This window comes from Pleurodeles waltl, chromosome 2_2 (genome assembly GCF_031143425.1).
Source record: "Pleurodeles waltl isolate 20211129_DDA chromosome 2_2, aPleWal1.hap1.20221129, whole genome shotgun sequence".
Taxonomy (NCBI): Eukaryota; Metazoa; Chordata; class Amphibia; order Caudata; family Salamandridae; genus Pleurodeles; species Pleurodeles waltl.
The window spans coordinates 1,161,124,342-1,161,135,545 of NC_090439.1; the positions used below are offsets into that span (position 1 = coordinate 1,161,124,342).

Below are 11,204 nucleotides of genomic sequence, written 5' to 3' on the forward strand. Positions count from 1 at the left end.
ACTAGCCAGCAGATGAGGCCAGGGATAGAAACATATAGAGGAACTCTTCACTCCAGTCAGTTGAGGACAGCTCCTCCAGTTGACCATTCCTCTGGATGTTTGGAAGTGTCTTTTTTTTTTGCTACGTGCAGAGTTTGTTAAATCTATTAAAATCAGTACAATGCACAAGAAAAACGTTTTAAACACATTAAAACAGGGTATAATAGAAAATCAGACTATAACTCGATCAGTTGTAAAAACAAAACAAAATAAATGTCAGTTCGCCAGGTTATTTTAAATCTCTCGGATGTTGTCCACTCCTAATTTGGTAGAACCAGTGCCCCACAGATTGGTCCAGCTGCAACCTTCTTGTAGCTGTGGGTAACACCACCACCTCTGCCGTCAGACCGTCTGCTGTGTCGTTTTACATAAATATGTAGTAGTCAAAAACAGAATTCTTGTTCATTGTTATACCTTTGAACTTGTAACTACTGTGATTTGTTCGGCATCTGCTGTATAGATCCACGGCATGGTCTCAGGATCACATCTAGGATTTTCTTTGTATTCCACTGGAGGCAGCAGTAAGAGCCAACATGGATCAAAACAAAATGTTCCTCAAGACAGCTCACTTCCCTGTTGTACACCATGCTGCCTGCTATGAGCTGACAAAGTTGGTTTATATCATTGTCTCCCTCTGATGAAGCAGATGATGGTCTATGGGCAGCTTCTTGGCTTTCTTTCACTGCCTAGTTAGTCCCCCAGTCGTCCAGATGGAGCCGGTGCAGTTAAGGAAATAAAAGGATTATCAGCTCTTCCCTATACAGTAGTTATCTGTATTGCCTCCCAGGGGTGAGATGATGGATGTTGGGCATCGTGAAGACAGCCCTCTATTTTTGAGGCACAAAACCTCACCCTTAGGTGGCATTTGGTTGGTCATTTCAGATAAAAGGTAGGCTGACTGAACAAAGGCCATCTGAAACTGATAAATCATCTGTGACATGTTCTCTTCATCCATCTACTCTCTGTGGGTCACTTGATTGGCCACAAAAGATTGCTTTGCACAGCTGACCCACATTTCTAAACACCACAAGCTTGTGCATTCTTCTGCTGCCACCCTAGAAGTCTTTGTTTCTTCCCCTAAATTCGGTCTTTAGGTGTAATCCCACTACCAGCTTAGCAAGTTCATTATAAATACAGTTTGATAACATTGCTCTGTCTCAAACTTTCCTAATTTGTAAGTTTGTTTTGGTTATTTGCATCTTATGGGGATGACTTTTCCTCAACTGTTACAAATGTGTATATATTTGCCTTGTACTGTGGTTATGTGTTTGTTCCTTTGTAAGAAAAAAGGGGCTGTGTCAATGCTGTAGCACCACAGTTTTGGAGCATTGGTGCTTGTGCTAAAAAAACAGAGATGCTACCTGTTAGAAATGGGGTCTCGAGTTGGCAGCGGGTCAAGATGCTAGGCGTCAACTATGTGGTGTCGTTTTTACACCACAGGGCCACAGGTGTGGCGGCGGAGTCAGGTGTCACAGACTCATGCTGTGGTCGAACGTCTGAGGCGGTGCGACAACATCGGGCCTGTTTTGCAGGTTGGGATTCTTGCACTTATCGGGGACCACAGCTCTGGTGCAGGCGACAGCCCAGAGTTGGAGAGCAGCGCCGATTCCGAAGTCGCTCTGGAGTCGATGTGCTTAGTTTCTTATTGGTTGCCTAAGAGCTCAATTCCAAGGGCCCAGGAACTGGATTTAGTACCACTCGACAAGTCAGGACTCTCAGCAAGAGAGCCCAGGCACCTGCAGGTGAAGTCTTTGTTAGCCCTGAGACTTCTTAACAGGAGGCACTTCCAAGGGCCCAGGAACTGTGTAGGAAGTTGGCTCTGTATATACTATTTCAAAGTAAGAAATGGTGTGCACAGAGTCCAAGGGTTCCCCCTAGAGGTAAGATAGTGGCAAAAAGAGATAATTCCAATGCTCTATTTTGTGATAGTGTGGTCGAGCAGTAGGCTTATCAGAGGGTAGTGTTAAGCATTTGTTGTACACACACAGGCAATACATGAGGAACACACACTCAAAGACTTACTCCAGGCCAATAGGTTTTTATATTGAAAAATATATTTTCTTAGTTTATTTTAAGAACCACAGGTTCAAGATTTACAGTTAATACTTTAAATGTAAGGTACTTCATGTAGATACTTTAGGAATTTTGAAAGCAATATCACATACAATCTTTGTAAAAATGGCAATAAGCTATTTTCAAAGTGGACACAGTGCAAAAATCAACAGTTCCTGGGGGAGGTAAGTAAAGGTTAGATTAGGTGGTAAGTAAAACACTTACAAGTCTCAGTCCTGGGGCATAGGCAGCCCACCGTTTTGGGGGGGTTCAGGGCAACCCCAAAGTTACCACACTAGCAGCTCAGGGCCGGTCAGGTGCAGAGGTCAAAGAGGTGTCCAAAACACATAGGCGCCTATGGAGAACAGGGGTGCTCCGGTTCCAGTCTGCCAGCAGGTAAGTACCTGCGTCTTTGGGGGGCAGACCAGGGGGGTTTTGTAGAGCACTGGGGGGGACACAAGAAGGCACACAGAACACATCCTCAGCGGCACAGGGGCGGCCGGGTGCAGTGTGCGAAGCAGGTGTCGGATTTTCGATTGAAAACAATGGAGGGACCCGGGGGTCACTCTAGCGTTGCAGGCAGGCACGGGGGGGGCTTCTCGGGACCGCCACCACCCGGGATAGGCAGAGGGTCGCTCCTGTACTGAGGTTCGGTTCCTTAAGGTCCTGGGGGCTGCGGGTGCAGTGTTGGTTCCAGGCTTCGGGTCCCTTGTTACAGACAGTCGCGGTCAGGGGGAACCTCTGGATTCTCTCTGCAGGCGTCGCTGTGGGGGCTCAGGAGGGTCATCTCTGGTTACTCACGGGCTCACAGTCGCCGGGGAGTCCTCCCTGAGGGGTTGGTTTTCTGCAGGTTGAGCTGGGGGCATCGGGTGCAGAGTGTAGAGTCTCACGCTTCCGGCGGGAAACGTGAAGGCTTTGGAAGTTGCTTCTTTGTTGCAAAGAAGTTGCAGGTTTTGAACAGGGCCGCTGTTCGCTGGAGTTTCTTGGTCCTGTAGTCCAGGGCAGTCCTCTGAGGCTTCAGAGGTTGCTGGTCCCTGTCGAATGCGTCGCTGGAGCAGGTTTTCGAAGTTGGAGACAGGCCGGTAGGGCTGGGGCCAAATCAGTTGTTGTCTTCCTCCTCTGCAGGCTTGTAGGTCAGCACTCCTTCTTCTTTCTTCAGGTTGCAGGAATCTGATTTCCTGGGATCTGGGGAGCCCCTAAATACTGAATTTAGGGGTGTGTTTAGGTTCGGGAGGGCAGTAGCCAATGGCTACTGTCCTTGAGGGTGGCTACACCCTCTTTGTGACTCCTTCCTGTGGGGAGGTGGGCACATCCCTAATCCTATTGGGGGAATCCTCCAAACTCAAGATGGAGGATTTCTCAAGGCAGGGATCACCTCAGCTCAGGACCCCTTAGGGGCTGTTCTGACTGGTGGGTGACTCCTTGTTTTTCTCATTATCTCCTCCAGCCTTGCTGCCAAAAGTGGGGGCAGTGGCAGGAGGGGCGGGCATCTCCACTAGTTGGGATGCCCTGGGGCGCTGTAACAAAAGGGGTGAGCCTTTGAGGCTCACGGCCATGTGTTACAGTTCCTGCAGGGGGAGGTGAGAAGCACCTCCACCTAGTACAGGCTTTGTTCCTGGCCACAGAGTGACAAAGGCACTCTGCCCATGTGGCCAGCAACATGTCTGGTGTGTGGCAGGCTGGCAGGAACTGGTCAGCCTGCACTAGAAGTTGGGTATGTATTCAGGGGGCATCTCTAAGATGCCCTCTGGGTGTATTTTATTTGACAATAAATTGCACCCTGGCATCAGTGTGCATTTATTGTGCTGAGACGTTTGATACCAAACTTCCCAGTTTTCAGTGTAGCCATTATGGAACTGTGGAGTTCGTGTTTGACAAACTCCCAGACCATATACTCTTATGGCTACCCTGCACTTACAATGTCCAAGGTTTTGCTTAGACACTGTAGGGGCATAGTGCTCATGCGCATATGCCCTCACCTGTGGTATAGTGCACCCTGCCTTAGGGCTGTAAGGCCTGCTAGAGGGGTGACTTACCTATGCCACAGGCAGTGTGAGGTTGGCATGTCTGAGGGGAGTGCCATGTCGACTTAGTCATTTTCTCCACACCAGCACACACAAGCTGTGCTGAGTGAGGGGTCTCTAGGGTGGCATAAGACATGCTGCAGCCCTTAGAGACCTTCCCTGGCATCAGGGCCCTTGGTACCAGTTACAAGGGGCTTACCTGAGTGCCAGGGTTGTGCCAATTGTGGAGACAAAGGTACAGTTTAGGGAAAGAACACTGGTGCTGGGGCCTGGTTAGCAGGATGAGACTAACCTTTCCCAAGAGAGTCTTCATTTTGTGAGTGGAAGAACCTGGAAAGGCCATCTGCATTGGCATGGGCAGTCCCAAGTCTGTGTTCCACTATAAAGTCCATTCCCTGTAGGGATATGGACCACCTCAACAGTTTAGGGTTTTCTCCTTTCATTTGCATGAGCCATCTGGGCATTTTCTTGGAGGTAAGTTCTGTGAGGGGGGTCACTATTGATCCATAATCCTTCACAAACCTCCTATAGTAACCAGTCAAGCCAAGGAATGCCCTGACTTGAGTCTGGTTTTTGGAGCTACCCAGTCCAGAATGGTCTGGATCTTGGGTTGGAGTGTCTGAACTTAGCCTCCTCCTACAAGGTGTCCCAAGTAAACCACAGTACCCTGCCCTATCTGCCATTTAGATGCCTTGATAGAGAGGCCTGCTGCTTGCAGGGCCTGCAAAACCTTCTTTAGGTGGACCAGGTGATCCTGCCAGCTGGAGCTAAAGACAACAATATCATTAAGGTAAGCTGCACTAAAGGACTCAAAGCCAGCAACAACTTGATTCACCAACCTTTGGAAGGTGGCAGGGGCATTCTTTAAGCCAAAGGGCATCACAGTAAACTGGTAGTGCCCATCAGGGGTAGAGAATGCTGTTTTCTCTTTTGCTCTTGGTGCCATTCTTATTTGCCAGTACCCTGCTGTCAAGTCAAAGGTACTCAAGTATTTGGCAGCACCCAATTTATCAATCAGCTCATCTGCCCTTGGAATGGGGAGAGCATCTGTCTGGGTGACAGAATTAAGCCCTCTGTAGTCCACACAGAACCTCATCTCTCTCTTGCCATCTTTTGTGTGAGGTTTAGGGACCAAGACCACTGGGCTAGCCCAGGGACTGCCAGAGTGCTCAATCACTCCCAACTCCAGCATCTTGTGGACTTCCACTTTGATGCTTTCCTTAACTTGGTCAGACTGTCTGAATATTTTGTTTTTGACAGGCATGCTGTCTCCTGTGTCCACATCATGGGTACATAGGTGTGTCTGACCAGGGGTTAGGGTAAAGAGCTCAGCAAACTGCTGGAGGACTTGCCTGCAGTCAGCTTGCTGTTGGCCAGAGAGGGTGTCTGAGTAGATCACGCCATCTCCTGTGCCATCTTTAGGGTCAGTGGAGAGGAGATCAGGGAGAGGTTCACTCTCTGCTTCCTGGTCCTCATCTGTAACCATCAACATGTTTACATCTGCCCTGTCATGGAAGAGTTTTAGATGGTTAACATGGACCACCCTCTTCGGGGTCCTGCTAGTGCCTAGGTCCACCAGGTAGGTGACCTCACTCTTTTTCTCTAGCACTGGGTAAGGGCCACTCCATTTGTCCTGAAGGGCCCTGGGAGTCACATGCTCCAGAACCCAGACTTTCTGCCCTGGCTGAAACTAAACCATAGCAGCCTTTTGGTCATACCACATCTTCTGAAGTTGTTGGCTGGCCTCAAGGTTTTTACTTGCCTTTTCCATGTACTCAGCCATCCTGGAACGTAGGCCTAGTACATAGTCCACTGTATCTTGTTTAGGCTCATGGAGAGGTCTCTCCCAGCCTTCTTTCACAAGAGCTAGTTGTCCCCCAACAGGATGGCCAAACAAAAGTTCAAAGGTGGAAAACCCTACTCCCTTCTGAGGCACCTCTCTGTAGGCGAAAAGCAGGCATGGCAAGAGGACATCCCATCTCCTTTTGAGTTTTTCAGGGAGCCCCATGATCATGCCCTTCAATGTCTTGTTAAATCTCTCAACAAGACCATTGGTTTGTGGACGGTATGGTGTGGTGAATTTATAAGTCACACCACACTCATTCCACATGTGTTTTAGGCAAGCTGACATGAAGTTGGTACCTCTGTCAGAAACCACCTCCTTAGGAAACCCTACTCGGTAAAAATACCAATGAGTGCTTTGGCTACTGCAGGGGCAGTAGTGGACCTAAGGGGAATTGCTTTAGGGTACCTAGTAGCATGATCCACTACTACTAGGAAATACTGATTCCCTGATACTGTGGGAGGTTCAAGTGGACCTACTATGTCCACTCCAACTCTTTCAAAGGGGACCCCCACCACTGGAAGTGGAATGAGGGGGGCCTTTGGGTGGCCACCTGTCTTACCACTGGCTTGACAGGTGGCACAGGAGGCACAAAACTCCTTTATTTTCTGGTACATATTGGGCCAATAGAAATGGTTGACTAACCTCTCCCATGTCTTGGTTTGTCCCAAATGCCCAGCAAGGGAAATGTCATGGGCTAAGGTTAGAATTAACTCCCTAAACTCCTAAGGCACTACCACTCTCCTAGTGGCACCAGGTTTGGGATCTCTCGCCTCAGTGTAAAGGAGTCCATCTTCCAATAGACCCTGTAGGTTCCACTGACATTTCCTTATTCTTGTTCAGCAGCTTGCTGCCTTAGTCCTTCAAGAGAGGGACACGTTTCTTGATCCTTGCACAGCTGTTCCCTTGAGGGTCCCCCTGGTCCCAAGAGCTCAACCTGATAAGGTTCTAACTATATAGGCTCAGTTCCCTCAGGGGATAGAACTTCTTCCTGAGAAGAGGGGTTCTGTTTCTTTTTCTGTGCTGAAGCTGGTCCCCAGTCTTCTTTCCTTTTCTCTTGGAGGGTTGGGCCATTATTCCATACTCCAACACCTCTTTTTCACTCTGAGCTCTGCACTGTGCCCTAGTCTTGACACACACCAGTTCAGGGATACCCAGCATGGCTGCATGGGTTTTGAGTTCTACCTAAGCCCATGCTGAGGACTCCAGATCATTTCCAAGCAGACATTCAACTGGTATAGCAAAAGAGACTACCACCTGTTTCAGGCCAGTGACCCCTCCCCATTCTAAAGTTACCATAGCCATGGGATGTACTTTAGTCTGATTGTCCGCATTGGTGACTGGATATGTTTGTCCAGTCAGGTATTGTCGTGGGGAAACCAGTTTGTCTGTCACCATAGTGACACTGGCACCTCTATCCCTCAAGACCATTTACTCTTATGGCTACCCGGCAATTACAATGTTTTAGGTTTTGCTTAGACACTGTAGGGGCATAGTGCTCATGCAGCTATGCCCTCACCTGTGGTATAGTGCACCCTGCCTTAAGTCTGTAAGGCCTGCTAGAGGGGTGACTTACCTATGCCACAGGCAGTGTGAGGTTGGCATTGCACTCTGAGGGGAGTGCTATGTCGACTTAGTCATTTTCTCCCCACGAGCACACACAAGCTGTGAGGCAGTGTGCATGTGCTGAGTGAGGGTGTCTCTAGGGTGGCATAAGACATGCTGCAGCCCTTAGAGACCTTCCCTGGCATCAGGGCCCTTAGTACCAGGGGTACCAGTTACAAGGGGCTTACCTGAGGGCCAGGGTTGTGCCAGTTTTGGAGACAAAGGTACAGTTTAGGGAAGGAACACTGGTGCTGTGGCCTGGTTAGCAGGGTCCCAGCACACTTTCAAATCATAACTTAACATCAGCAAAGGCAAAAAGTTAGGGGGTAACCATGCCAAAGAAGGCTTTTCCTTACAAACTGGATTTAGTACCACTTGACAAGTCAGAACTCTCAGCAAGAGAGCCCAGGCACTGGCAGGTGAAGTCTTTGTTGGCCCTAAGACTTCTTAACAGGAGGCAAGCCCAGCTCAAGCCCTGGAGAACCTTGGGAAGCACTCCCGGGACAGAAGCAGCAGACCAGCACCACAAAGCAACAGGCAGAGTGGCAGTCCCTCCTACAGCATCCAGCACTTCTTCCTGGCAGAACGTCCTCAGTCCATTTGTGTTCTAACTATGTGGGGGTCAGAGGTCCAGTACTTATGCCCATTTCTATCTGTGAAGTAGGCAAACTTTAAAGAGACGTATTTGTAGTGCACAAGACCCTGCCTTTCCCTCCCCCCATACACACTCCAGGAGGTTGGAGACTGCTTTGGGTGAGGACAGACACAGCCCCATTCAGGTGCAAGTGTCTGCTCCTCCAACCCCCCTAGCTCAGGAAGACCCATCAGCCTGGCGATGGACCATCAGGATATGCAGGGCACACCTCAGCTCTCTTTGTGTGACTGTCTAGAGTGAATACACAAACAGCCCAGTTGTCATCCTGACCCAGACGTGGGTTCCACAGGGAGGCACAGAATGGTTAAGCAAGAAAATGCCCACTTTCTAAACTTACAATTCAAAAACCAATTTCACCAAAGATTGTATTTTTAAATTGGGAATTCAAAGACACCAAACTCAATTTCTATCTGCTCCCAATGGGGAAATTACACTTAAAAGATATTTCAAGGCAATCCCCAGGTTACTGTATGGGAGAGTTAGGCCTTGCTATAGTGAAACATTAATTTAGCAGTATTTCACTATCACTACATGTAAAACACACCAGTACATGTCCTGCCTTTTAAATACACTGCATCCTGCCCAAGGGGCTGCTCTGGGCCTACCTCAGGGGTGACTTACAGGTAATAAAAGGGAAGGTTTAGGCCTGGCAAGTGGGTGCAACATGTCAGTTTACAACTGCACACACAGAGACTGCAGTGGCAGGTCTGAGATATGTTTACAGGGCTACTCATGTGGGTGGCACAATCAGTGCTGCAGGTCTACTAGTAACATTTGATTTACAGGCCTTGCTCACACCTGGTGCACTATAGAAGGGACTTACTAGTAAATCAAATATGCCAATCATGGATACACCAATCACCAATACATTTTAGACGGGGAGCATATGCACTTTAGCACTGGTTAGCAGTGGTAAAGTGCCCAGAGTCTTAAAGCCAACAAAAACAGGTCAGACCAAAAAAGGAGGAAGAAGGCAAAAAGTTTGGGGATGACCCTGCAAAAAGAGCCAGGTCCAACACTACCTCTCAGCCTTTTCAAAATATCAGTTTAGGAAATCTCTTTGAATTGTGTATTGTGCCACATTGGGATGCCTCATATCAGTGATTTGGCTTCAGGCTCTTTTAGTGGCGTAGTTTGCAAATGCTTGTATTCAGGATGTACTGGTATTTGCTGCACGCATGTTCTTAGCTTTATTTATTTTACTAAAGTGCACTTAGGTTGCAAACTGTCACCTGTTGCCCTTTTCTGGGTGCAGCTGCACTGCTTACTCTCATGAAGAAGAAAGGACGTGGTGCTAATTTCCATATTCTTTGCACCCCCATCTCTTCAAAACAATATTTAAAACCACAATGCAGCATGAACTCTAAATTTTCTGTCCAGCAAAAGGAAACAAATAATCTGTGAGGAATGAGGAGGAAACGCAGGAAGATGGTAGCAGCCTGAAAAAGTGAAAACCAGACCTTGATCCTTTTAAGGTACCAACAGCTTCCTTGTTTCTTTGTGTCTTAGGTTCATATGGATCCCTAGTGTAGCATGTTGTACCAGTCAGTCTGGATGGTGCAGAGGTTGAATCAGGGAAGGTTGCAGGGTTTGCCTTGGCTTCAGTGAAGATACGTGTGACATAGAATGAGTATTACAAGTTACCATCCCATTGGAATTGTAGTTGATATTCCTAGACATTAAAATAGCAGGCATACCCCAACTCCCACAGCTTCGAGGCAGAGGGGGACAAAATCTAAGCAACTGGCAGAAGAAAAGAATCAGCCAGACAAGTTCCCAAGAGTCTTGGTGGCTAGTGAAAGTGTGGATGGACTTCCATGCACACACCTACTTTTCAACTATCTCGAGGCACTTTTGTGAATCAGGGCATGGTAGCTGCTCCGCCTCTGGCGGGGGAGGGAGGGCGAATATTTTCTGTGCCTGGTAATGACTTACTAGCCAATTAATTACAGTGAAGATACTTATGGTGAAGACCTGGGATTACAAGTAAGTAACTTTTCCTTCTGCCCTAGGAATTGACAGCATCGGGCTCAGATTGAGTTACTGGTCTCCAGCACCTTTGCAACCTAGATTGGATGCTGTAGTTTGTGTGTAGAAAACGTATTTTATCAGATGCTTTGGTAGCTGTAACATATCCTCTTAACAGCCTCCTTGTCTTGTCTCTTGCAGCAATGAGGAAGACAGCACCTGGTTCGGACCTCGGAGCCTCATCAAGGATATATATATATATATTTGATAGTGTTACGAAGGGCTGTTAACACAGATCCGTTTTTATAAATTATGGAAGGAGTGTTTCTTTGAAGTCAACTAATGGTTTATTTGTTTTCTGTTTTTTGGTAATAAATCATTTCCCCATGGTATCTTTTTGTACATACCATGCCTTGTATCTTCTGGGCCATCGCAGGCTGCTGGCCTTGGGACCCATCTGGACAATTTGAAAGGCATGTGGGTCTTGCCAGTGCTGCTTGATCCAGACCCTCCATTCCTGCAGTGCCTCTTCCAGACTGCTTTTGGATGGTCTACGAGGAGGGCAGTTCTACCGAGAGGCTTGATGGTAGGACATGTTGACTAGTTTGAGGATTGAACAGACCTCTAGTGGATTTACACGCCGCCTTTATTGTACAGTGAAATCAAACCTTCCTGCACCTTGTCCCCAAATAAAGACTGCTTTGAGTGAAGGACTTCAAAAGTGCAGTTTGTACACCAAGCATCATGCGAGAAGCTGCAACACACAGTGATGAAAAGGGCACTACCAGCTCCTAAGGATAATATCCACGTAATGTTGTCGATTGAGCCACAAGCCTCTGGGAGTAGTAATTACATGACTAGTGCAACTTACAGTAGAGTGTACCTTATAGATGCAGGTGTAGCAAGAAAGATTTAGGTCTATCAGTGTATTGAATATTCCTGTTGTTATGTTCCTGGAGACTGCTGCTTGGCTACGACTTACTTTGGTTTTGATTTCAGTGGCATCAAGTGCCATCCC

General features: G+C 47.8%; 1 protein-coding gene across 1 annotated transcript in view; it reads left to right on the forward strand.

Moving 5' to 3' along the window:
• Positions 1 to 10,896, forward strand: part of LOC138282999 (cilia- and flagella-associated protein 20) — a 35,587-nt gene extending 24,691 nt beyond the window's left edge. Inside the window, exon 6 of the mRNA XM_069221102.1 lies at positions 10,388 to 10,896. Within this exon, the coding sequence (XP_069077203.1) occupies positions 10,388 to 10,393 (6 nt within the window). The 3' untranslated portion in view covers positions 10,394 to 10,896. The remainder of the gene's footprint in view (positions 1 to 10,387) is intronic.
• The last annotated feature ends 308 nt before the right edge of the window (positions 10,897 to 11,204 follow it).